This window comes from Mus musculus, chromosome 5 (assembly GCF_000001635.26).
Source record: "Mus musculus strain C57BL/6J chromosome 5, GRCm38.p6 C57BL/6J".
Classification (NCBI taxonomy): domain Eukaryota; kingdom Metazoa; phylum Chordata; class Mammalia; order Rodentia; family Muridae; genus Mus; species Mus musculus.
Window position 1 is genome coordinate 103646671 of NC_000071.6, and position 27197 is coordinate 103673867.

General features: G+C 44.6%; 1 protein-coding gene, 1 long non-coding RNA gene and 1 other non-coding gene across 11 annotated transcripts; 2 read left to right on the forward strand and 1 right to left on the reverse strand.

Annotated features, from left to right (window-relative positions):
* Positions 1–1912: 1912 nt before the first annotated feature.
* On the reverse strand, positions 1913–9362 carry 1700016H13Rik (RIKEN cDNA 1700016H13 gene). 9 transcript variants are annotated; one of them, XM_017321121.1, is made up of 5 exons: positions 8674–8768; positions 8522–8572; positions 8252–8386; positions 2752–2906; positions 1913–2284 (listed from the first exon to the last, which is right to left on the reverse strand). In XM_017321121.1, exons 3-5 carry the CDS (start codon positions 8314–8316, stop codon positions 2151–2153), a joined length of 354 nt encoding a protein of 117 aa, XP_017176610.1. In that variant the 5' UTR covers positions 8317–8386; positions 8522–8572; positions 8674–8768; the 3' UTR covers positions 1913–2150. The 9 variants fall into 9 exon arrangements, with proteins under 9 accessions (XP_017176610.1, XP_011247883.1, XP_006535324.1 ...); XM_011249581.1 differs by having other exon boundaries at positions 8505–8572; XM_006535261.4 differs by lacking the exons at positions 8522–8572; positions 8674–8768 and adding an exon at positions 9100–9362.
* On the forward strand, positions 9027–19902 carry Gm42138. The gene is made up of 3 exons (XR_880498.2): positions 9027–9452; positions 17680–17824; positions 19465–19902. It is a non-coding gene; the product is annotated as a predicted gene, 42138 (long non-coding RNA).
* Gm25721 lies at positions 11567–11737 on the forward strand. The gene has a single exon (XR_003956121.1). It is a non-coding gene; the product is annotated as a U1 spliceosomal RNA (small nuclear RNA).
* Positions 19903–27197: the final 7295 nt, after the last annotated feature.

Below are 27197 nucleotides of genomic sequence, written 5' to 3' on the forward strand. Positions count from 1 at the left end.
CAGCAACCAGGCTGTGAGCTAAAAATAACCACATGACATTCATGTCATGACGGCACAAAACACAAAATACTAAAAAAAAAAATTAAGATTATTTTTGTTTTTATTTCTCTCTCTCCCTCTCTCTCTCTCTCTCTCTCCCTCTCTCTCTCTCTCTCTCTCTCTCTCTCTGTGTGTGTGTGTCTTGGTAGATTTGCTTATAGAAATATTGGTGATAGTTTATTCAGGAAAGTATAGACATCTTGCTAGCAGTTACAATATTGAAGAAAATGTTTCCCATTTGCAATTTCTCTTGAAAACTTGGAACATTTTCCACTTGAAGAAAACAGAATTAGAAAGTCTCCCCTGCTGTCGAGGCAGCGTGGTGTCAACAGGCTGAGCACAGAGGCCACCTGCCCCACAGCAAGAATCATGTCTGCAAACTCTCAAGTCTGTGCTTCATCTTTAAATCTTCACTGACTTGTTTTGATTGTTGATGCTTCTTACTTGATGCCTAGATGACTATGCTTGGACTCACAGTGCCCATCCTTCTCCATACTGGGGTGGAGGGGGTGGTCATAAATACCTGTCTTACTTAATACCAGGAGGAGTGAGCCCATAAAGCCTTCCTTGCTTGATACTGAGAGGTGTGGATCTATAATGCCTGCCTTATGCATGGTCTTTAAATCCTAGAGTGGGTGTCAACAAGAATTGTTCAAGACAAAAAACAAAATGGCAGGCCTGCTGGCATGATACACTCACCTTTAATCCTAGCACCGGGGAGACAGAAGCAGGTGGATCTTTGTGAATTCCAGGCCAGTCCACAGTGAATCACAACAGCCAGAGCCACTGTGTGTGTCCTGGAAATCACGCCAGGGTCATATGCAAGAACAACAAGTGTTCTTAACCTCTAAGAGGTCTCTCCAGCCCTTGAGATTGGCTCTCAAAAGAGTGGTAGTTTGGATGGATACAAGGTAAGAGGTTACTAAAAAAAAAGAAGTAAACAGAACAACTCATTCCGGCATCAGGGACTTGCTCTTTTTTTTTTTTCAAAATGCCTACCTAAGTTTCAACAGAAGTTATAAGACATGCGAAGCCCAAGGCTGTTGTTCATCGAAATACTGCTATACCGTGGTGCCTTTTATGAATCCAGGGGAGGAGAAGATCCTGAGATGCCTGTCGAATGTATTTTAAGAAACAGTGCTTAAAAGCCGGGCGTGGTGGCTTTAATCCCAGCACTCGGGAGGCAGAGGCAGGTGGATTTCTGAGTTCGAGGCCAGCCTGGTCTACAGAGTGAGTTCCAGGACAGCCAGGGCTACACAGAGAAACCCTGTCTCGAAAAACCAAAAAAAAAAAAAAAAAAAAAAAAGAAATAGTGCTTAAATAAAACACTAATATCCAAATATGCTTTATTGGATTCAAATTCTAGAAAACTTTGTTCATACAAACTCAGTTCTTCCTCTTTATTTGCTCATTCCCCAGCCACTCTGCAAGTATAAGTTTTCCTCACAGTTAGGCCGTCTTTGTCCCTCCGTGTCCCCTTCACGCATGTGTGCCACACCTGCTCCAGGTCCATTGTAGAAAAAATGTTAGCCAGAAGGAAAGCAGCTTCACGATTTTTTCCAGGAGAACAAAGACAAAGTAAGTCTTATTTTAAAGTACTACGTGAATTAAAAAAAAAAAAAAATTAAAAGTAAAGTGCCACGTGAGAATGATAAACGACACTTTACCGAAAATTGGTAACTGTAGCGTTAACAGAAATGAAATCTTAAGCAGAAAAAAAAAATGCAGTTTCTCATTGTAAAAGAACTTCTTTCTGACCTTCATTTTGAGAAATCTCCTTGGGATCTTAAATGTCTCTTCAGAACGCTGCCTCTCACAAGAACTGTCCTCTTCCGCACGCAATCTTATAAGCATTGAAACACGTAACACAAAATGACTCAACTCCAGATGTGTTTTCATCTACTTACAGGGAGGGCTGCTGTATGGGACACAAAGAACAAGAGTGTAGCAGGAACCTGGGGGCTCTGTCATAGCATCCACCGAGCCGTGTCTGGAAACACTGGCCTCATCGCCATAGGCACACTGCTGTGTCGACTTGACACTATGAAAGAGTCCAAGAGCTTCATCTCCATGGATGCCGGAAACAGGTTCAGCTTCAACAATATGTTGGGTCACTTGGGCTGAAGTGGTCTTCTCAGGCCGACTTTCTTTTCTCTCAGTGAAGCCTGGATTTCCTTACACACATTCTCCTGACACTTCAGTTTTGTTAGGCGCTTTGCTTCATACTCCTTTTCAAGTGCCATGGCTAATAATAATAATAATAATAATAATAATAATAATAATAACAATAACAATAATAATAATAATAATAATAATAATAATAAGATAAAGCACCGGGCGTGGTGGTGCACGCCTTTAATCCCAGCACTCAGGAGGCAGAGGCAGGTAGATTTCTGAGTTCGAGGCCAGCCTGGTCTACAGAGTGAGTTCCAGGACAGCCAGAGCTACACAGAGAAACTCTGTCTTGAAAAACCAAAATAATAATAATAATAACAACAACAATAATAATATAAAGCAAATGAAGCCATCTGAGCAGCATTTGCCTCTGGTGCCATCTCAAAGCCAAGTAGCACACAGTGGGTGAACACTGTGGAGGAATTAACTTTACTGAGAACTGACAGGAGGCATGGGTGTGGATAACAAACTTAAAAGTTCCTGTGGTAACTAGTCAAGGGTATAATCACTAACTTATTAAAGCGGAACTTAACTCACATTGCATTGAAGGAAACTGGCATTCCTGTTTGGTTTGGCTTGCCAAGAGATTCATAGGACTACCAAATACGATTTCTCCCAAGAATGGCAGCCTGATGTTCGTCAAGTTTGTGTACCAGGTCTTTGTGAGTTCCGCAAGGTCCCATGGCTCCTGTCTGAGGCAAAATTTCACGAGCTTATTCAACCAATTTTCACTGGGCGCACTGCGTGATGTACAGATGATGTCTCGCTGCCTTTCCCTCCACTTTTGCTAACGGAAGATTTTTCCGTGTTCTCATCCCAACAAGGAAGAAAATCCTATTAACATTGGTAAAAGTCCAGAAACTGTCTGGTGCAGCAACCTACAATTCTAGCCAATCTACAAATGAGATTGTGAACAAGAACTATAAACTACAATGTCTGTCTGTCTGTCTGTCTGTCTTTATTTACTTATTTGTGTGTTTATGTACTTATTTATTTATATATTTTGACACAGGGTCTCATTAGGACAGCCTAGCTGGCCTTGAACTTCTACGTAGACCAGGTTTGCCTCAAACTCACAGAGATCTGCCTGCTTCTGCCTCCCAAATGCTGGGTTAAAAGGTGTGCACCAACACACCCAACTACAACGTCTATTGTGGCTGACCAAATAATGTCGCAAGCTGGATTACAGTAGTGTACACTTATAATCCCAAGGGCAGAGGGCACAACTGTAATCCTAGTACTTGGGAGGCAGAGGCAGGAAGACAGAGTTTGAAGACAGCCTAGACTGTACAGTACGATCCAGAGCAGCCCAGTGCACGTTGTAGAACCCTGTCTCAAGGCACAACAAAAGGATGGGGCTGGAGAAATAGATCAATGGTTAAGAGCTCTTGTTGCTCTTTTAGACAATCCAGGTTGAATTCCTAGCACCCACAAGGCAACTCACAACCATCTGTAGCTCCAGTTTCAGGGGCTCCAACAGGCACACAAGCAAAACATTCGTATACATAATGTAAAATAAATAAACATAAAATGAAATAACAACAAACAGTTGTTTGGAAATGGTGAAAGTGTTCAGTGGGTAAAGGTACTTGCTGCTAAGCCTGACCACCTGCAATTCACCCCCCACCCAGGACCTAAGAAGTCATCACTTCCTAAAAACTGGTCTCTGACCTCCACTTATACACACAGGCATACACATACAAATATATGTAAGTAGATAAATATCTGATTTTTTAAGCAAAAAATAGATGTGTTCAAGGATGTAAGAGATAGATGATAGGTAGATAAATGGAGATAGATGATAGATAGATACATAGATAGATAAATACATAGATATATAGATAGATACATACATAGATACATGCATAGATACACACATAGATACATAGATACATAAATATATAGATACATAGATGACAAATAGATAGATGATAGGTAGATAGATGCTTGCTAGATAGATAGATACATAGATATACATAGATACATAGATAGATTAGATAGAGGATAGATAGATAGATAGATAGATAGATAGATAGATAGATAGATAGATGGAGAGGTGGATATATATATATATACATACATACATGGATGGAGAGATAGAGATGGAGAGATGGAGAGATAGATACATACATACATACATGGATGGAGAGAGAGATGGAGAGATGGAGAGATAGATACATACATACATACATGGATGGAGAGATAGAGATGGAGAGATAGATACATAGATATATACATACATACATACATACATACATACATGGATGGATGGAGAGATGAAGAGAGAGAGAGATACATAGATACATAGATAGATGATAGAGTATATTCACAAAAGTAAGAAAGGGGCCAGAGAGATGTTTACTGGTAAACAGCAATGGCTCTTGCTGAGGACCAGGATTCAGTTCTCAACGCCCACACAATGGTTCACAACCATCTGTAACATCAGTTCCAGGGAATCCACTGCCCCCTCTGACCTCTGAAGGCACTGCATGCACATGGCACACAGACATGCAGGCAAAATACTTACACACAAAAAAATAAACCTTGGGGCTGGAGAGATGGCTCAGTGGTTAAGAGCCCCGACTGCTCTTCCAGCGGTCCTGAGTTCAATTCCCAGCAACCACATGGTGGCTCACAACCATCTGCAATGGAATCTGATGCCCTCTTCTGGTGTGTCTGAAGACAGTGACATTGCACTCACACATAAAATAATAAAATCTTTAAAAAAACAAAAACCTAAAGATGGTAAAACAGAGCATCATCACACGGAGCAGGTGTGTGGCTCATACAAAGGCTGTGGTGTATAATCTTGAGAAATAAATAAGTCCACATTGAAAGTGATTTCTATATACTTAAACTTTGCTTAATTCCGAAGGATAATTTTCAGCTACATGTTTGTCATCTGTAGTCCTTAACACTTCAGCCTCATTTGCTTTAGACTGAATAGGGGGGATGATCTGATATAAATATTATCCCAATGGGCTGGTCCGATGGCTCAGGGGATAAGAGCACTGACTGCTCTTCCGAAGGTCCTGAATTCAAATCCCAGCAACCACATGGTGGCTCATAACCACCCATAATAAGATCTGATACCCTCTGCTGGTACATCTGAAGTCAGCTACAGTGCACTTATGTATAATAATAAATAAATCTTTAGGCCAGAGCAAACAGACTGAGTGAGCAGAGTTGACCAGAGAGAGTGGGGTTGACTAGAGCAAGCAGAGGTCCTAAAAATTTAATTCCCAACAACCAGATGAAGGCTCACAACCATCTGTACAGCTACACTGTACTCACACACATAAAATAAATAAATAAATACATACATACATACATCTTAGAAAAGAACATTCTCATTTAAAAAAAAAAAGTTATCCCAAGTTTCCTCTTCCAGTTTCACTGATACTTCATACAACTTTAGGACATGGCTTACTGGTATAAAATTATTATAAAAGCAGTTTTTAAGGTCACAAAGATGTATTTATAAAAATAGTCTGTTTCAAAAAAACAGACTTTGAGATGGCTCAGCCCATAATAGTGCCTGCCAGCAAGATTGATAACCAAGGCTTAGTCCAGAGGATCCCTGGTGGATGGAAGGAACCAGCTCCAAAAGCTGTCTTCTGACCTCCAACATATATGTGCTTAGTATGTGAACACACACACAGAAAGAGAGAAAGAGAGAGAGAGAGAGAGAGAGAGAGAGAGAGAGAGAGAGAGAGGAATATTTTTAAATGAAAGTTATTAAAAGCACAGAAATCATCTCAAAGTCTATTAAGAAAGACACACCTAAGGGTCTGGAGTTATAGCTCAGCTACTAGACTGTTTACCAAGCAAGCATGGGGGCCCAGATTTGATTCCCAGCACCGCACAAAAACAGTATTTCCTATTTTTTTCTTTTATACAATGTCTATACTGTGTTGGTGGGTTTTCTGCGGGTTCGGGGTGTTTTATGACTAATGTATTTATTTTTACTTAACTGCATAGGCAAGTCTTCGATTTATAATCTTCCTGCCTCAGTCTCCCAAGTGGCTGGGTTTACAGACCTGTGCCACCTGATCTATAATTGAAGTGATATTTATTAGAATGGTACTGCCTGTAGTCCGAGGTCTAAACCACACCTAACTAGCAAACCTGAACCGAGTGTAATGAATCATAATCTTGTGCAGCCCGTTAAGGATCCACACTGACATCTTAGAACACTGAAAAGAAAACTTTGCTCGCCTCATGATGGTAAATGCCATAAACCAAACAGAGGGATTAAAAGGTAAAAGCCAAGCATGGTTGTGCATGCCTTTTAGTCCCCACATCTGGGAGACAGAAGTTAAAAAACAGCCTGGCCTGCATGGCCAGTTCATGAAGGCCAGCTAAGGTTACACAGATAAGATCCTGTATCAAAAGAAGAGGAGGAGGAGGAAAGAGAGGAAGAAGCAGGAGAAGGAGGAGGAGGAAAGAGAGGAAGAAGCAGGAGAAGGAAGAGGAGGAGGAGGAAACAATTTTTAGGTACCACAGAGTGCAACTTCTGCACAGCAGTGCTTCCATTATGTGCTCTCTGTATTCCACGAAACCAGCAGGTCTTAGACGCGCATTGTTTCAGTGGCTCACCCCACCCAACAGACAGACGTGCATTGTGTCACAGATGTAGGCATTAAAGCTAAGACACAGTGTGCAGAGATGCCAGGCTTGGAGCTCAGGGTTTCAGACTGGAATGCCCACGTTGTTATACACAGCCTGCCCAAGAGGACAGGAAGCTAAACTGGCCCTTTGTACCAGCCAAAAACGTGCATCTTAAAAACACAGGCACTGTTAGTACATTTGTACACTATAACTGGGTTTTAAGATGGCAGTAGTAAAGGTGTTTTTGAATGACTGAAACTAAAGAAAAATGATACACAGATAATAAATATGTATGTGTATATATAGACACATATCCACACACATATATACAAATGAACCCATTATTTTAGATGCTAACCTAAAACAATACTTTTAGAATGTCTTTAAACAAGGTGACACAGTGCCTCCCAGAACGTAAGCATATGCCTTTGGTTTGATCAACTTAGAAACCTCTCTTTTCTCATTTCAAAGGCTTGCTTCGGTGTGAAGTCTTGCTAGAATTGTCTATTGGCTTTAACTGTCCACTTGACACAGCCAGGAGTGGCCTAAGAAGGGATACTCAACTGAGGGATTTCTCAGATCACAAGGCCTCTGGCCATATCATCTGTGGGGAATGGGGCCCAGCCCGCTGCAGGCTGTGCCACTACCTGGAAGGTGATCTGGGATAAGGCTAGCTGAGCGTAAGCCTGTGAGCTTGCCAGCTAGCAGCGTTTCTCCGTGGTTTCTGCTTCAAGCTTCTGCCCTGCTTTCCTTCAGTGATGACGTGTAATCTAAAAGCATCCTGGAAATGAAGCTGACTAAATCCTTCCCTCCCCTGAGTGCACATTTTAACTTTTCAGATTATTTTATGTAGGTGTTTTGCTTGCATATATGTCTATTTCACGCATGCTTTGTGCCCATTTGGTCCAGAAGGGGGCGACAGATCTAATAAAACCGGAGTTAGGGACGGTTGTGAGCCACCTTGTGGGAGGTTGCAGGAAACCAATCTCAGGTCCTTTGCAAGAGCTCTTAATCCATGAGCTTCGTCTCTAACCCCTGTTCATATATTCTTACAAAAGTACCATTCAGGAAGCTGGAAAGATGGATCACCCATTAAGAGCACAAACAGCTTTTGCAAATAGGACCTAGGTTTGGTTGCCAGCATCTACAGAGAGACGCTGTAACACCTGTAACTTCAATACCAGCGGATCCGACACAGTCTTTTGGTCTTCATGGGCACCTGCTCAAATGCAGTGTGAATACAGAGGCAGGTACAAACAAAATAAAAATAATTTTCAACTAGTCTTTTTAAGACAAAATCTAGATCCATTCAAGTGCTTCCATATACTCCAGTAACAATGCGAACAGAAGTGCCCAGCCCCTGTTGCAAGCTCCAGCCATGGTAATGTGTGTGTGTGTGTGTATGTGTGTGTATGTGTGTACTTACACTTTATAACAGCTGCCCTTCAAAATGGTTTGTACTGTGTTCCTTCTTGGCAAGCCATACGCCATGACAAATGATCACAGTGGTTTCCTTACATAGGAGCCTGATGTAACATCTGCACCGCTGTTTGCACTTTGCCTGAAAGAACAGCGACAGGCCTAATTAACAGCTCTCATTTGAATAGTTTTATGGCCAAATAATCAAAGGCTAGGAGAAAGCATTTAGGGCTGTCAAGAATCATAAACATTCACTGGACCTGAACCATGAACATACGAGCTAGTTCTGTTCATTTCCAGGAAGTCGCTCAATCAGTTCAGTAAGAGTCTAAGGTGAGGGAAAGCCAGGCGAGGGTCATCCGGAGCAAGACTGCAGTTGGTAACCCCCACCCCACCCCCCCCCACCCCCCACCCCCCCCACCCCCGCACCCAGGCACGGTAGGCGGTCATTGAGTACTCCTGAGTCCCGTCGCCTGGTCTCGTAGCTGCGCGCCCTAGTGGTTGTGGTGGGGACAACGACCCAGCCTCACCGGCATGGAACCCCAGGGGTGCGCTGGCTACCTAAGGGCACGGCCCTTTCCTGCTCTCAGTTCCAGACAGAACCGGCTAGGGCGCGGTAGCGAGTGCCGGCCTCGCCCTTCCAGCCCGTGCTGCTCCCGGAACCCCTGTACCCCACAGGTCAGCCGCACCCTGGCCGCGCCCCCGACCCAGGGCAGCTCGCGCTAGGTGCACATGGCCGCGCACTCGCAGCGGCCCAGCCGCCGACTTGCGCCGGCTTGCTTGCTCGTGCTCCTGCTTGCTGGTGCGCCTGATTGCTCAGGTGCGGGGCTCATCAGGCGCTCACCCGGCGCCTACCCTGCGTCACCCGGTGCCTCAATAAAGGGCTTTGTGTGCGCGCGGGGCGCAGATCCAGCCTGCCTAATGGGAGTCACTTCGCCCCAGTGGGTGACAGTCATTGTCCCACGCCCACTCTCGAGGATCCAGCGACAGCTCCGTGTTCCTGTTCATGTAGGCACCTCTTAGGGTCCCAAGCAAACCGTGGCACTATGCGGGAGGGTTTTGCTAGAGTTGTCCCTTGCTAACACCAGGACATTCCCTGTGTCCCTCCGTCGAGCCTAAATGACGTCATAAAGCAAAGAGGCTATCATATGTGTATGTTTCACGGGTTATGAGAACTAAAGACTAGGCCTGAGAGCTTCTAGCCCGAGGTAAGGGTTATATCATTGTGAGTTTAGTATCAACGCTATGAAACAGAGGGTTCTGTTGAGAGGGAAGGAATGAAACTCCTCCATTTATAGTGAATTCAGGGCGAGCTTTTAAGGTTAAATACTCTGATCCCTCTACCTGTCGCTGTTCTTTTCTGTTTTTGTTGAAACAGTCCAGACTGGCCTAGAACCACTATGTAGCCCAGGCTTGCTTCAGACTTGCAGCAAATCTATTTCAGCTTCCCAAGTGCTAGGCTGGAGCTACAGGAAAGTACCATCCGCCCTGCCTAGCAAATTCTCCTAGCGCAAAGAATGAACACACACACGCACACACACACACACACACACACACACACACACACACACACACACACACACACACACGCAGAGCAGGATAGTGATCTATCACTGAGCCTAGAATGTCCCGGAAAACATGTCCGGGCTTCCTCCATTTTCCAAAAGAAAAAGAAAAAATAAAAGTTGTGGGAAGTTACGGGACGAGCTGCATGATGGGATGTCCGCCAGCAACTGCGGAGCTGGCTTATCTGTAGAAGGTACTTCTGTGCCTACAAGAAACTAGAATGTATAGAAGCCCGATTCATTGTGTCTGTAGTCCAAATGGGGAATGTCTGTGCCACAGGGGTGAAGCCCCCCACCATGGATTATGTGACCAGTGTAGGAGAGTTCAGCCCGATTTGATTTCAGTTAGCATAGATGGAGACTGCAATGTGCCCACCAGCCTTAGTTTGGTTCCAAGCACCCGTGTGGTGGCTCACAGCCATCAACAACTCAGACTCCTGGGTGTGCAGCACCCTCTTCTGAACTCCGAAGGCACCAGGCATGCATGGAGTGCACATACATACACAGTCTTGACTGAAACTCCATAGAGACCCAAAGCTAGAACCATCAACTCAACAGCTCCAGGATTTCTGGTTGTTAGAAAATAAAACAGATTTAGAATCTAGTTCAACTGAACCCAGGGGCCATCTGGTTACAATACTCAGCACCAAAGTGGCTCTTGTGGTGGCATATGTGTGCATGCCCAGCATTTGGGAGGTAGAGGCAGGAGGATCAGAATGTTGAGCCTATTCTTAGCCACAGAGCCAATAGTAGACTAAACGACATGAGACCCTGTCTCAACAACAAATATAATGTTCATTGGTTTAATCCATTAACTGTTGGAGTAAAGTTTATACAGCAGATTATATTGCATATACCATGTCTTATTGTGAGAAGAGTACTCTTTATAGAAAAAAAAACTTTTTATTTTATTTTTTAAAAGAAATTCTTTTTTAAAAAAAGATTAATTTATTTATTCATTATATATAAGTAGACTGTAACTGCCTTCAGACACTCCTGAAGAGGAAGTCAGATCTCATTATGGATGATTGTGAGCCACCATGTGGTTGCTGGGATTTGAACTCAGGACCTTTGGAAGAGCAGTCAGTGCTCTTACCTGATGAGCCATCTCTCCAGCCCTCACCCCCACCCCCACCCCCTTTTTGGGGGAGAGGGGGTTTCGAGACAGGGTTTCTCTGTGTAGACCAGGCTGGATTTGAGAACTCAGAAATCCACCTGCCTCTACCTCCCTAGTGCTGGGATTAAAGGCGTGCACCACCACTGCCTTCTTTTTTTATTTTTAAACTTGCATTTCTGTGTGTGTGATATATGTGTATGTGTGTGTATATGTGTGTGTATGTGTGTGTGTTTGTATATGTGTGTATGTGTGTATATGTGTGTATGTGTGTTTGTATATGTGTGTATATGTGTATATGTGTGTATGTGTGATACATGTGTATGTGTGTGTATATGTGTGTGTGTGTTTGTATATGTGTGTATGTATGTGTATGTGTGTGTTTGTGTATGTATGCTTGTGTGTGTGTGTGTGTGTGTGTGTGTGTGTGTGTGTGTGCGTGCGTGCGTGCGTTTGCCTGTGTTTGGGAATACACATGCTGTGACCTGAGTGTGCAAGTCACAAGCTTGTAAGAACCAGTTCTCTCCTTGCACATCACTCAGGTCCTAAGGACTAAACTCAGGTCATCAGGCTTGGCTGCAAGCCTTTAATCCCTGAGCCATCTCACAACCCCGCCTCATTTCATAATTAAGATTAATACTAAGTGCTTACCGGGCAGAGGAGATACCATGATTTCAGGGTGGTTTTCCCAGGGTGAGGCTTATCCAGTGTCCTCTGGACGTGCTGACCCCAGGGAGTTCCCCACTGTGAGAAAGTAACCGCATGGTGTAACCACATGGTTTATGGTAGAGGACTGAATTCATATTTTCACCCAAATTAGAAGAGGAAGAGGAGGAGGAGGAAGTAAGATAAAAATGAATAGAACCCACACTTTTATAGACATTCGCCCTAAGAGGATCCTGCGAACTCTTACCCAGAGCCACTTAGAACCCGTAAACACAGTCGGCAAACAGCATGACACCTCTGTACCCACACTGTTCCAGGAGAAAGCAAGCTAAACATTCAAAGGACGTAGAGGGAGGCTATCTGCTAAAGATTTACAAACAAAAAACATTTTCTGAAATTCCTTTTGAAAATACCAAACCGGGGCTGGAGAAATATCTCAGTGGTGAAGAACAGGTGTTGCTCTTCAGAAGATCTGGTCCGTTCCCAGAGCCTATGTGGCAGCTACTATTGGCTCTGTGGCTAAGAATAGGCTCAACATTCTGATCCTCCTGCCTCTACCTCCCAAATGCTGGGCATGCACACATATGCCACCACAAGAGCCACTTTGGTGCTGAGCATTGTAACCAGATGGCCCCTGGGTTCAGTTGAACTAGATTCTAAATCTGTCTTATTTTCTGACAACCAGAAATCCTGGAGCTGTTGAGTTGATGGTTCTAGCTTTGGGTCTCTATGGAGTTTCAGTCAAGACTGTGTATGTATGTGCACCCCCTGCATGCCTGGTGCCTTCGGAGTTCAGAAGAGGGTGCTGCACACCCCGGAGTTTGAGTCCTTGATGTCTCCAGTTCCAGAGGATTCCACACCCTCTTCTGGCCTCTGAGGGCATTGCACATATATAATGCACAGACATGCATGCAGAGAAAATACCCGAATATATAAAATAAAGTCATAAGGGCTGGAGAGATGGCTCAGCAGGTAAGAGCACTGGCTGCTCTATGAAAGGACCCAGGTTCGAATCCCAGCACCTATGTAGTCACTCATGGCCCTCTGTAACTGCTGTCCGAAGAGATCTGATGCCCTCATCTAAACATACACATGGTGGACATACATACATATATGCAAGGAAAACACCCATACACATCAAAATAAAGTGAAATGTTGTTTTAAAGAAAGGAAAGGAAATACCAAATTCTAGCGGGGAGGGGACATAAGCAAAGGCAGTAAGAAAAGATAGTGAACTAGAAGAAAATGTAACGGCATGTGTATGAAGAACCTGGGGGTAATCCTATTATTTGAAAGCTAACTTAAAAATAATAACCAAATTCTACCTCTCTCTCTCTCACTCCCTTCTTCCTCTCTCCTCTACAGGTTTAAGCTCATCTTCACCCCTATCTCTGTATCAGTTTCCCTGTTTTATTGGTACCTCATCCTCTTCTTCCACTTAGATTGTGTCTAGTCCAGAAAGCTCTCGTTGGCCTTTTTAATTGTTTAAGTGAACACTGCTGCCACCTAGTGTTAAGATGAAGTTACAAGGGGGAATGCAAAAGAGATGAGACTGTCCAATCATACATAACAAAACTGTGGCATGCTCTAAATGCCGTTCGATAGACTGTACTCACTGGTTCATTTAATTATCACATATTGATGGCATTATTAGTTTTGTGATTTTGTGGTGTTTTAATATTTATTTGTATTCTCTCTCTTTCTCTCTCTCTCTCTCTCTCTCTCTCATGAGTGTGTGTGTGTGTGTGTGTGTGTGTGTGTTTCTTTGTGTAAGTGCTGGTACCTGAATGGTCAGGTCCCCTTGTGTTACCAGTGAACTCCATCCCAGGAAGAGCATCCATTATGTGTTCTTAACCAGCAAGCCCCTTGTGATGGTATTTTAGAGATGGCATTTTGAGCACCAGTAACATTGAATATCACAGGGCTTGAACTCAAGACCACCTGATTCTGATCTTTGTTCTTTCTGCACCATACCTCCCACACTACACAGTCTCCCCAGATGACACTCTATGCAAGGCTATGATCCGCTGTAAGTTCTGCTCCAACTGCCCTTTGCCATCATGAGACTCTCACATGTGTACACCCATCCTGATTCCAAAGACGTTTTACTTCTCTTAAGATGTAAACCACAGATTCAGTTTCCAAGTTTTTATGGCTGTTTCTAAAACTTCCCATGTGTTAATTGCATAACTTTCGAAGATAATGATGAAAAGGTACATCCCATAATTTTAAGGCCCCCGACTGACAGCCGTCAATGCCATACACTCCGTACTCCTCCGTACTGATGCTTTGCAGTGCTCTCTGCTCCCAGGTCATTCTTCCCCTGGTTTGTTTTTAATGTATGAGTGCTCTGTCTGCATGTATACTAGCCTGACAGGGGAGGGCATCAGATCCCATTACAGATGGTTGTGAGCCACCATGTAGTTGCTGGGAATTGAACTCAGGACCTCTGGGAGAGCAGACAGTGCTCTTAACCATTGAGCCATTGCTCCAGCCCCTTCATTCTTTAACTTTGTGCATGCTGAGGCTGTGTCAACCCTTCTGTTACCTCGCCAAGCCTCCTGGCCCTCCTCTTACCAGGGTAGCCATCATTTTCTGTGGGTCAGACCCAGAAAGGATTCACTAGCCAGCCTGGGCTTCTAGCTTGGATTTCTAGCCCATGCTTCCACCAGGTGGAGGAACTCTTGCATTTGACTGATAAAGGTTTCAACACAATCCAAATATCCTCCCAGCCCTCAACCTCTCTCTCTTTGCTATTCTTAAAATGACCCAGTGGTGCCTGAGCCAGTCTTGGCGCAGAGGCGTCAGTCATTTTTACCACATTTTGCTGACATCTGCTTCATGGAAGCCATCATTCTGAACTTCTTCTCATGACATCCTGATCTTCACCGATAGGTAGGGAAGAAGGTGATATTTTACCTGGTGTTGGTAAGGGAAGAGAATGTAGAGAACCATACCATGGCACGACGAGTATTGGTTGGTTCTCAGAGTGGCACCGTCCTCTGCCATCGAAGCTGTTTCTGCTCTGGAATGGCACATCACGAGGGCTCAGTCCTTGAGTCTCTCTCTGAGAGTTAGGGCTGAGAACAGGGGAAGCAGCCTGACCTCACACATGGGCCTCTGGGGATTCACAGTAATATTTCTCCAAGACGTATGGATTCAAAGGACTTGTCTGCCTCAGTATAGGTGGAAACCTCATTCATGCTAGTTTATGAATTACAACAAGCTGGAGGAGAAATTCAGTCGCTGAGTACTGATTGTTCTTACAGAGGACATGGGTTTAGTTCCCATACCTGCATCAGGTAGTTCATAGCTATCTGTAACTCCAGCTCCTGGGACTCTGACATCTACTCTGGCTTCCATCAATATCTGTATGTATGTGGTACACACAAAACCATACACATGGTGCTGGAGGCAGGCAGATTTCTGTGAATTCAAGGCCAGCCTGGTCTACAAAGTGAGTTCCAGGACAGCTAGGGGCTGTTATACAGAGAAATCCTGTCTCACAAAAACAAACAAACTAAAAAATACATTCTAGTAAAAAAAAAAAATCAGTAGCTAGATCATTAATGAGCTTACTCAGAAAGTAATTAGAAAATATATCCCACTGACAATGGGGGAGACAGGACCTGGGACAAACTAAAGTAACCAAAGAAGTTAAAGATGTCACATGAAAAACTTTTGTTTGTTTGTTTTGTTTTGTTTTTTGAGACAGGGTTTCTCTGTGTATCCCTGGCTGTCCTGGAACTCATTCTATAGACCAGGCTAGCCTCAAACTCACACAGATCTGCCTGCCCCTGCCTCCTGAGTGCTGGACTTAAAGATGTGCGCCATCACCACCTGGTACAATGAAAATTTTAAGACAATGAAAAAAAAATTGGGGGAGAATTCAAGTTCTCTTAATTTGGCAGAATTAATACTGTGAAAATGACTAATCTATAGGTTCTATGAAAGCCCATCAAAATTCTAATGCTATTTGTCCTAGAACTAGAAAAAACAAAACATAAAAGTCGCATGGGGCCGGGCATGGTGGTGCACGCCTTTAATCCCAGCACTCGGGAGGCAGAGGCAGGTGGATTTCTGAGTTCGAGGCAAGCCTGGTCTACAAAATGAGTTCCAGGACAGCCAGGGCTATACAGAGAAACCCTGTCTCGAAAAAAAAACAAAAACAAAAAACAAAAAAAAACAAGTTGCATGGGGACAGTAAGGGCCAGATTGGCAAAGCATTCCTGAGCAGGAGGAAACTGCCTGAGATGTCACAGTACCTAACCTCATACTGCAGTCATTCACAGTGACAGAGACAGAAACGAAACGTAGGCCACCAGAACTTAACAGTGAACCCTGAAATCAACACACAGTTACTGTCTAGCTTTTGATGAGGGGTCAAAAATATATACTGGATATACTGGGATATTCTCTCAGATAGTGCTGTGAGAACCTGGGCATCTGCCTGCAGAATAATTAAACTACAGTTTTCTCTTTCTGCATAAAAATCAATTCAACACAGATTAAAGGCCTTAATTTACTGCTAAAGCGCTGAGCGTGCTAGAGGAAGACGGAGGGCATTTCAAGACACAGACACAGACGAGGGGTTCCAAGGAGGAGCGAAGAAGCAGAGAACCCAAGAGTCAGAATGAGATTGCACTGAAGGAAACCAAGCGAGCTGAACAGCTGGTCTGTGGGGCACGAGAAAGTTCTTGCCAGCATACATAGACAGGAAGTGATTATCTAGAATACACATAAAGGTCTGTAAAAATCAAACCCCAACAAACTCCGGGGCATCATGATACACACCTTTAATCCCAGCATTTAGGAGGCAGGTGAAGGTGAGTTTGAAGCAAGCCTGGTCTACATAGTGAATATCCATATAGCCAGGACTAGAGGGAGAGAGAGAGAGAGAGAGAAGGGAGGAAGAGAAAGTCAAAACAACAACAGCAACAAAATAAGTAAATAAATAAATAAATAAAATCCAGGCAGGAGTGGCCACACTTGCCTTTAATCCCTAACACAGAGGTAAGCAGATCTCTGAGTTTAAGGCTAGTCTGGTCTATACAGTAAGTTCCAGGACAGCTAGGGTTATACAGAGAAACCCTGTCTCAAAGAAGGAAGGAAGGAAGGAAGGAAGGAAGGAAGGAAGGAAGGAAGGTTGTTTTTTTTAAATGGACAACTCTAGAGATATCTATTTTTAATTTTTGTAATAAAAAAGAAAAGGTGACACAATTAAGCAGTGAATGGGATCGTTTTTCTTCACATCCTTGCCAGCATTTAGTGACCTTTGCTTTGCCTGCCTGGCTTGACTTTCTCTTCCTCCCTTCTCTCTCTCTCTCTCTCTCTCTCTCTCTCTCTCTCTCTCTCTCTCTCTCTCTCTTTCCTTCCTTCCTTTCTTTGAGAAAGGGATTGACTATGTAGCTATATAGCTCTGGTGTCCTGGAACTTTAAAGATCTGCCTGCCTCTGCCTCCTGAGTGCTGGGATAACAGACATGAGCCACCACTGCCTGGCCTTAAAACGTTTTTTTGTCACGTAAGATTTCAGACTGAGGTCCTAATAGCTGGGGGTGAAGCCACCCAGGATGCACGAAAATTGCTTTCAGGAAGAACCAGTTTCTTCAATACAAGAGAAGTGCTCACCCGCAGTCTTGGTCCACAGTGTGCGGTCACTGTGAGGATAAAGAGGGCAGCGTTGGCAGGTGATAACTGTGCTTCTCCAAGCAAGGCAGACAGTACCCTAAACACTTCTGCAACAGCCTTTGCACCCCCTCTGTGCCAGGCAAGGGTCCAGCTCAGTCTAGAAGCCGGTTTTACAAGTGGCAGAGGGCTTGGTCCTTATTGGTCCTCAGGGAGACGACGAAGTGCTCTAAAGGTACTCGTGGGAAAATGGAATACTGAAGAAGGCCTTGCTAATGTTAACTGGAGCCAGAGTATCTGGTCAGAGCCGAGTGAGGTTTACAAAGTGTGGAGTTGCGAGCGAAGCACTCTGCGTTGAGAGACAGTCCTCAGTGCTCCGCGCCCCCACCCCCACCCCCCATCCCCCCCACCCACGCTGCTCCCTGCTGTGTTGTCACCACACTAGACTTTACTTCTGCGAGCAGGTGTTTGGTTCAGCATGGCAAGCAAGGCTCTGGCATTGGAGGAGAAGCAGTCTAGTAACCTGAGATAGGCTCCGGAAAAACCGGCGTCCCTGTGCCCAGCAAGGCAGTTCCCAACACGACTCAATCTTCTGAAGTTCGGATTGTGGTTTGTATTTTTTTATTTGTTTGTTTATTTTTTTGTTTGTTTGTTTTATGTAAGTACACTGTAGCTGTCTTCAGACACTCCAGAAGAGGGCCCCAGATCTTGTTACGGGTGGTTGTGAGCCACCATGTGGTTGCTGGGAATTGAACTCACGATCTTCAGAAGAGCAGTCAGTGCTCTTAACCGCTGAGCCATCTCTCCAGCCCCTTGTGTTTTGTCTTGTTCTTGTTTTGTTTTGTTTTGAACTCTTCCTAGGGCTTTAGGTTTTTTGTTTGTTTGTTTGTTTGTTTGTTTTGTTTTGTTTTGTTTTGTTTTTAATGTGCATTTGCCTGGTTGTTTGTATGTACACTTTTAGTGTACAGGTGATACAGATCCAGAAATGGGCGTCAGATCTCCCAGAACTGGAGTTATGACTGTTGAGAGCCACACGGTGTGGGTTTTGGAAACGGAACCTGGGTCCACAGCAAGTGTTCTTGGTCCCTGCCCCAGCTCCTGCGCCAGCGTTTCGTGGGCTTCACCATAGCGTTCAGGGGCAGACATGACTATCTCACATAGACCCTCACCAGCTCCAACCATCTCAGAGGCCGTGCCCGCTGGCTGACCTTGAGACACTTCCCAGGAAATGCTCAGCTCAGCAAGCAGATCAGCGTGGACCCTGAGGGCCAGGAAGGGACAACTTTCAGATCAATATTTATTAGTGGGGAGGACCCGCACTTTCCTCTCCTCCTCTCTCCAGGGGGCCTTTGTGGCTGTAATGCAGAGATCAACAATGCATGTCAAAGGACAATTTCTGAATGTCCTGACAGTCAGGCAGGGAATGAATTTGAAATACAGAACTCCAGGCCCTGCTCTGTACAGCCAGTCTGGAACAGTTCAAGAACAGAATTGTTGTTGTTGTTGTTTTATTTGCTTGCTTGTTTGTTTTATTTAGTTTATAAATACCTAACCCCATCCTCTTTCAGATAATGTTGAATGATCATTTAACCAAAATTGACAGGGACTGGCCACCCACCTGGAGTATTACAGAAATATATATTCTCTCTAACCCTGAGTTTTCACTTTTTGGTGGTTGCGAGTGGACTGAGACAGGCCCTCTTGATGCAGCCCTGGCTGGCCTGGGGCTTACTAAGCAGCTCAAGAAGGCTGCAAGCCTTTCACTCACACACACACACACACACACACACACACACACACACACATGCATTCCCACGGTGCACACGTTAGTTAGTGATGGAGTCTAAACACAGATGAAACAGTGGTGGAGCCAGAGTAGGTAGGAGCAGGAAGAGGGTTGCTAAGGGAAACTGAGGCAGAGGAGCTGAGGGACTCCGTTGTAGTCAGAGAAAACTCAAATTCCTAATTTTGGTTTAATTCTCTTTCCTCTCTTGCCCCAGGAAATTAAGCAAACTACTTTTATTTCTCTGTTTCAAGTACCCTCTTTTTAATATGTATTTGTGTGTTTTATGTTTGTGAGTACTCTGTCTTGGTGCACACCAGAACATATTAGATCCCATTACAAATGGTTGTGAGTCACCATGTGGTTGCTGGGAATTGAACTCAGGACCTCTGGAAGAGAGTCAAGTGCTCATAACCGGTGAGCCATCTCTCTGACTCCCTTCCCCCGCCTCTTTTTGTTTCCACAGAGCCATATACAGCTCAGGCCAGGCTCAAGCTTGCTGTGTGGCTGAGGATGTTCTTGAAGTGCCAATCCTCCTGCCTCCACCTCCCAAGCTATAAGATTAAAGGCATGGGCCACCATGTCTGACTGCTTTTTTCAAAATGTGGTCTCACTCTGGCCCTGGCCAAACTGGAATTCTCTGTGTAGCCCAGGTTTGCCTCAATTTCAGTGCAATCCTCCTTTCGCAGACTTCCGAGTACTAGGGTTACACACGAGTGAGAGTCACGACCCCCTGCTCTGCTCTCGTGTTTCTTACCCAACAGCTATACAGAACAGAGAGTAGATACCCAACAGCGACCACGGAGGCAGTGATGAAAGAGAGCCAGCAGGTTTTCATACCTTAATGTAACACAGCCATAACTGATTGCTTCGGTTTCTTTTTCTCTTGAGGCAGGGTCTTACCATGTAACTGATTAGCCTAGAACTCTATGTGGACCAGGCTGGACTCAAACTTACAGAGATCCATCTGCCTCTACCTCCTGAGTGCAGGGCTTATGGTGTGCTCCACCATCTCTGGATAATCACTTCATCCTTTGATCTGACTTTTTTTATCAGATACAAAATTATGAGTATGGGACTGCCTATCTATCCATGAAAACAATTACCAGTGTGAAGAAAACAAAAACCTTCCCACCCGATCTTATATCACCTCAAATCCACCTCCCAAAATATTCTTCAGGTTTCTCATAGTATTTGAAATAAATAAGACCTCAAAATAAAGGAGAGAAAGATGAAATTAAAGCTATGTAATAAAGTCAAACTCTGAAGTTTTATAATTTTTTTTTTTTCCGAGACAGGGTTTCTCTGTGTAGCCCTGGCTGTCCTGGAACTCACTCTGTAGCCCAGGCTGGCCTCGAACTCAGAAATCCGCCTGCCTCTGCCTCCCAAGTGCTGGGATTAAAGGCGTGCGCCACCACGCCCGGCTTCAAGTTTTATAATCTTAATCTAGAAGCATTAAATCACAACTCTTTAAATTAAGTCAACTTTATTTTTAAAAATACTATAACTTCCAGAGAACTAGGGTAAACCAAAGCGTTTACTGGTTCATCCTGTGGTCACAGGGCAGAAACGCAGCCAGCCCTCAGGAAAAACTGAAACCAAGAGAAGGCAGCTCTCACTGCTCTCTACCTGTCTCCCCGGCTGCCCTCTGCCTTCACTATTGGGCACTGCTTCCTTCTGCCACAGCGGACTTTGCGTTCTCCAGAGCACAAGATGGAAGGGGTGCAGTTGCTCTTCTGGAATTTGAAGCTAGTTTGAAGGGCATAGGAACTGACTTTCTCTGTGCCAGTACCACAGAGGGAGAATCTCACTGCTAAACTTGGGGTCAGCATTTCTCCCCTGAACCAATCAGCCTGGATTTGAGGATGGAGGCCTAGGGGACAAGCTTCTGTATAAACCAAAGCTGGGATCCCACCCAGTGATGGCCAGAGACCCCTCCTAGATACGGGGGCGGGGAGCAGGGACTCCAGACTGTGTGCTTTGCCTGATACACCAACACACGGTTTTCTTTACAGACAGGGGATAGATAACATGGTACTCACCTAAAACCAATCCAGAGATACATAGTTTCCCAAGAGGACTCAAAAAAAAAAAAAAAAAGCAAGCCTTTCTACAGCTTCCTATGGAGACTAACAGGATGAGAGACAGTCAATAAGAAGTCCGGGGCCTCAAGGTCTGGGCACTGGGGAAGCTGTAATTAAGTCAGAATCAATAGTTAAGCAAAGCACTTCCTGGAACGTAGTAAACATTGTTGATTGCCTTCCTATCTCCCTCTTCCTTGAGCCACATCTATATTTGGGTATCTGCTCCTCTCTACCATATAATAAAGTCAAACTCTGAAGTTTTGTGTAGACTCTTCTTGTGAAGGAAATGTGACTAGTCCAACACTCCCTTTGTCCCAAATTGTGTTAGGCATGACACAATGGCAATAGTCTGTCCAGTGAGACAGGCTGTAAAATCACCTGCAACTTCCTGAGGAAGATGCCCTAAGGCCTAAAGACTATAGAGAGATAGACATCATCTCCCCTTCCTCTCCATCGTCTCTGCCTGGATGGTGGATATACCTGGAGCTGCTGCAGCCGTCTCGTAAGCGTAAGAAGTAGCCCAAGAAAAAGAAGAGGTGGCTCACACTCCCAACACACAGGAGGCAGAGGCGGTGGGGGGGCGGGGGGTTAGGAGTTCAAGCCCAACCTCCAGTGCTTGAGGACTGGAAAAAAAAGTCAAACAGGTGTGGTAGCCACCTGAAATCTCAATATTAGAGATATTAGAGAAGCAGAGACAGGATTCCCTTGGGCAAGCTGGCTAGGACTGGATTGGAGAGTTCTGGGTTCATAGAGACCCACCTCATAAAGAAATGGGAAGGACTGGGGAAAACTTGCACATAACAACATCCACAGGTGTTACGCACATAACCTACCCATATATACACATGCATCACACAGACACTGCTATTTATCGGTGAGTCAAGCTGTTTGGAAATTATCCTGCCTTTAAAGCTTTTATGCCAGGTAGATGTTTACATTTAAGCTGCTTTGAGCTTTTTCTCAAAGGCTGAAGATCTTGCTAGAGCAGGAGGTCTGGAGGGGGAAAAACAAACAAAAATCTAACAAGGCAAGCAAGCCAGAGGCCATACGCCAACCTAGCAACAACCTGGAAGCCAGACAACAATGTCACGTAGGGAAATAATTATTATTCAAGCACTCACAGAAAATAAGAATATTTTGGTAAATACAAAACTTCAAAATGTACTTGCTCACATGGAATCCTTCCGAGGAATCTGCTTATGGTTTTAAAGAGAAATGCACTCCCATAGGCTCATGAGCCTGAATAGCTAGTTTCCAGCTAGTGTGCTGTTTGGGAAGGCTATGGAACCTTTAGGAAGTGGAGCCTGGCTGGAGAAAGTGGGCTACTGGGGGCAGGCTGTGAAGTTTCATGTCCTGTTCCTACTTGCTGTTCTCTTTCTGCTTCCTGACTTCAGATGCCATGGGTCCAGTCACCTATCCATCCCTACCACAGCTCCTTCCTACCATGAGGGACCAGATCTAAGCTGTGGGCCCAAATAAGCCTTCCCTCCCCTAAACTGCTTCTTGTAGAGTATTGGTCACAGCAGTGAGAAAAGTTGACACACTATGTGCTTCTCCAAAATGAGGGAAAACACCAAATCAGGAAGAGGGGGGTCCAGTAAAGAAGAGTTCCCTTTGAGCAGCCAGCTTGTTCCAGCTGGGGCTTGTGAACAAGACGTGAGAGAGCAGCGTGTCAGGAGCGAGCACACGGGTCCTGAGGTGATGGCTTTAAGATGAAATTGGGGAATCTGATGTATTGAAGATTACAAGAGGAGCTTTCCAAATGGACCCACACATGGGAGGGAACAGAAGAACAGTGCGGCACAGCAGCCTGGTGCCACCCTGCATGACCCAACCTGAAGTACCATTGAGAGGAACACTGATTTGTGTAAAATTGAGATTTTTAAATTTTTATTTATTTATTTTATGTATATGAATACACTATAGCTATCTTCAGACACACCAGAAGAGGGCATCTGATCCCATTACAGATGGTTGTGAGCCACCACGTGGTTGCTGGGAACTGAACTCAGGACCACTGGAAGAGCAGTGCTCTTAACCACTGAGCCATCTCTCTAGCCCTAAAATTGTAATTTTATTGTCAATAGCATAGTGCTTAAACAAGAAGGCTGGGTTTCATCCTAGCACTGTTAATTAACAAATTTGCTGCATAAGCGTTTACATTTAGAGATGTGGAGGGAATCCCATAACCACCAAATAGGAACACAAATTGTGGGGCTGGACAGAAGCTCTGTGAGGAAGGAGGGGCATGGGTTGTTAATCCTGAGAACCTGGGCTTAGATCCCCCATCAGGCAATGCGGAACTGACTGTAATTGAAAACCAGGGTGATAGACATCTCTCAGTACTCACGTGCACATGCCCACATACGGCCACATGCATAATTAAAAATAATAAAGTCTTTTTCATTTTGTTTTGTTTTGGGATAGGATGTGATCTCTCTATTTAGTCTTGGCTGTCCTGGAATTCACTATATAGACCAGGCTGGCCTCGAACTGAAACAGATCCACTTGCCTCTGCCTCCCAAGTGCTGGGGTTAAAGGTCTATGCCACAATACTCAGCAAAATTAAAAAATCTTGAAGAAATAAAATTATGGTCTCTAAGGAAAGGAAAATTGCTCTGGACAGGGACTGTCTTTTATATCATAGTCCTTAGGGGCTCTTTGTTTTACTGAGGGTAAAAAGGTTTCAGCTTAGTATGAAAAACAATTCATGACAAGACTTTAAAAAAAAACAACCATCGTCAAAGAGAAAGGAAGTGAGGCATGGTGTGTCTCGGGTAGAAACTTGCTAAGACCCATCCCAACTCATGGGGCCTAAAGCCAAGGCCACAGCAACACAGTCAAACGGTCATCCAGGGTACCAAAAGCCCTGGGTCTGAGCCATACTGCTGGAAGAAACACAGCCTAAACATCACTGTGTTCTTAGGGTCCAGAGGATGGGACATGGAGCCTCTGTTGGATAAGCAGACAGCATGCCATGGCAGGACACTGCCTGTAATCCAATCCCAGCAGGGGGGCGGGGGGGGGGGGTGCGGGCAGGAGAATCGGAAGTTCAGGATGATGTAAAGAGACTGTGTGGTGAGGGAGTGGCAAAATTAATTAATTAATTAATTAATTTTTTAAAAAGGCAGAAGGACCAGATAGGAAGTTTGAGGGATGGGGGAGTGGTGGAAGTTCATCAAGGTGGCACAGGCCTGGAGGTAGAAGCAAAGAGCCAGGAATTCAGTGACATCTGTGGCCACATACTAAGGTTGAGGACAGCCTGAGATCCACATGACTCTGTTTCAAAAAGCAATAAAAAGCTTCGCATAAAACAACCAAGTTATAATGAAAAGGAATCAGGGCAGAGATTGTGAAGCAGTGCAGCTTGGGAAATGAAGGTGACTGGATAGAGGTTTGGCTGGGTGAGGGGGCATCTTAGGAGTCCAGGTCCTGAGCAGTAGTGACCTCTCAGGAGCAACACCTTTGCACGGGAGCCTGGGAGTATCCAACATCCAGGTCACTCAGCTCAGGCTAAGCCTTATCAACAGCCAATTAATACAGAGGCTGCTCTCCCAGCTGGTGTAAGGGACAGAAAGCACTCACCCCACAGCACTGCACCAAGTCCTTGTCTCTCTGAGCTCAGACAAAGATTTTGTAGAGATTTTGGCTTTGTTTCTTTCTTTGACTGATCCTCCTGCCACAGCTTGCATCCCAGGAGTTCCAGCAACAATACCCAATGTTCCTAAATTGTCAGGCGCTTCACTCACTGTTGTTTTTTTTGTCCTAATATCCTTGTTCAGGGAGAAGCTAGGTCTCAGGAATGTTAAGGAAGCTGTCGGCTGCACTTAGCTAGAAACTCTGGGGAGCAGGAAATCCTCGTCGTCGCTGGGCCACTGCTATCCTTGGTGAACTCATGTGAAGCCTCCATCCCTTCTTCTGACAACAGGCCTCTCAGGGGCCAGTTCCTGCCTTCGACTATTTGTCCTATCACTCGCTCTTAGCAAGAATTTACAAGTTAAGATCTAGCACCAGGCCCAATGGCACACACTTGTATTCGCAGTGCAGGTGGAGGATCAGAAATTCAAGGTAAGAAGCTGGGAGAGTGTAAAGACCTAAGCTTGGATCCCCCACTCACCTATACATCCAGAAGTGACAGCACAAATCTGTAACCCAGGGCTGGAGCTTCAGAGGGAGGGACAGAGACATGACTGTCTCAGGACATTTGATCCCACTGTGAACCCCGAGATTGTGTCATTTATTGAAAAAAACTTGTTTCTAGTTGTGGTGTGGCTCTGCCCTTAGCACACACTTCTAATCCCTCTGACTGGAATACAGACACGCCCTTAGTACACACCTTTAACTCCAAACAATGAAGGTAAAGTTAGTTTGTAGAAGGGAACGACATGTTTGGAAGTGATGTCTAGTTGAGTGGCAAAGTGACAAATCAGAGAAAGATCTGGCAGAATAGGATCTGCCCAACTCTCAAAGAACAGAAGAAAGGGGAGCTACTGAAGAGATCAGTGCAGGCAGAGAAGAGAAAAAGAGAAAAGGGAAACGAGGCAGGGCAGTTTTTACCAGGAGAGTTATACAGAGACAGGTTGAAGAGAGAACAAGCTAGACACAGGTGAAGGCAGAGTGAGCCAGAGAATCAGAAGGGGCCAGAAGAACAGTTTGCCAAAGTTAGAATAAGATGAAGCATAGCAATTCAGAAGAGGCCTAGAGAAAGAAGCCAGATTGAATCAGTCAGCTTAGAGGAGTTTGAGCCAGAAGAGCTAAGTTGACCAGCCAGCCAGAGCTCAGAAAAAAAAAAAAAAAAAAAAAAAAAACTAGGAAGGGGTGAGGTTATTCAGCAGTAAGTCTCAGAGGCTGAAAACACTCTATGCCTAGTTAAGATTGATTGGAGGCTGGAAGCTTCCAGGACCAGCCCTAGATTAGCAGAGAGAGGCAGTAAGCCGAGGAGATAACAAATAAAACAGAAAAATAAAAGTTACTTTTACAACCATCCCTGGAGCTTCCTGGTCAACCAGTCTAGGCACTCAGGGAGCTCTGTATGCGACTTTAACCAAATAAATAAATAAATAAATAGATAAATAAATAAATAAATAAGGAAGGGAGTAAGTTATTCAGCTAGGGTGATGGTGGTACACACCTTTAGTCCCAGCACTTGGGAAGCAGAGGCAGGCAAGACACTGAGGTTGAGGCCAGCCTGGTCTACAGAGTGAGTTCCAGGACAGCCAGGGCTACAAATTGAAACCCTGTAGCCAATCTTTGCTACTTTGTAGGTTCTTCTTTTGTCCCACCCTTTAACCCCTCCCTTTCCCTCTCCTCCACGTCTTCCCTCTATTACTAGGTAGAAGAGGTAGAAGGATAGAGAAGAGAGAAACCCCTGAGTCTAATTTTTTTCCTTTAGTTTCTTGTTTGAGCAATGACTACTACCAAACCATGACCAACAACCACCGACCCTGCCTCTCAGGGCCCTTGCATTTATATACCTTCTGAAAAGTTCCCAGAACTCCAAATGTCATATGATCACAGAAACTATCTGCAGCTGGCAAAACCATGCCTCTGGTAGAGCATAAGGAAAATGATGGTCAGCTGCTGCAAAGCAGCCCCATATCCCCACACCTGGGATTAGAACAAAAACATGTTCTTATACTATGGGCTGGAAAGATGGTTCAGTGGTTAAGAGCACTGACTGCCCTTCCAGAGGTCCTGAGTTCAAATCGCAGTAACCACATGGTGGCTCACAACCATCTGTAATGGGATCTGATGCCCTCTTCTGGTGTGTCTGAAGACAGCTACAGTGTACTTACATATAATAAATAAATAAATCTTTACAGAAACCCAAATTCCAGAATTTTCACCTCAAAACAAACAATAAAATATTCAACTTCAGTCTTTGTCTCCTTATCTACAAATTTGTATATGCACGTGAATGCACACAAAAAAAAACCTCCATAATCTTGCACCACTATCCTAACCTCTCACCACATTGTCAGAGAGTGATTCAGCCTTCTTTTTGGGGGTCAAGGTCTCATGTAGGCCAGGCTGGCCTTGAGCTTGCTGTATAGCTGGTTGGTATTTCATCTGTGTCTGCTTTGTAAAAGAGCTGTTTGCTGCAGCTCTGGGTATG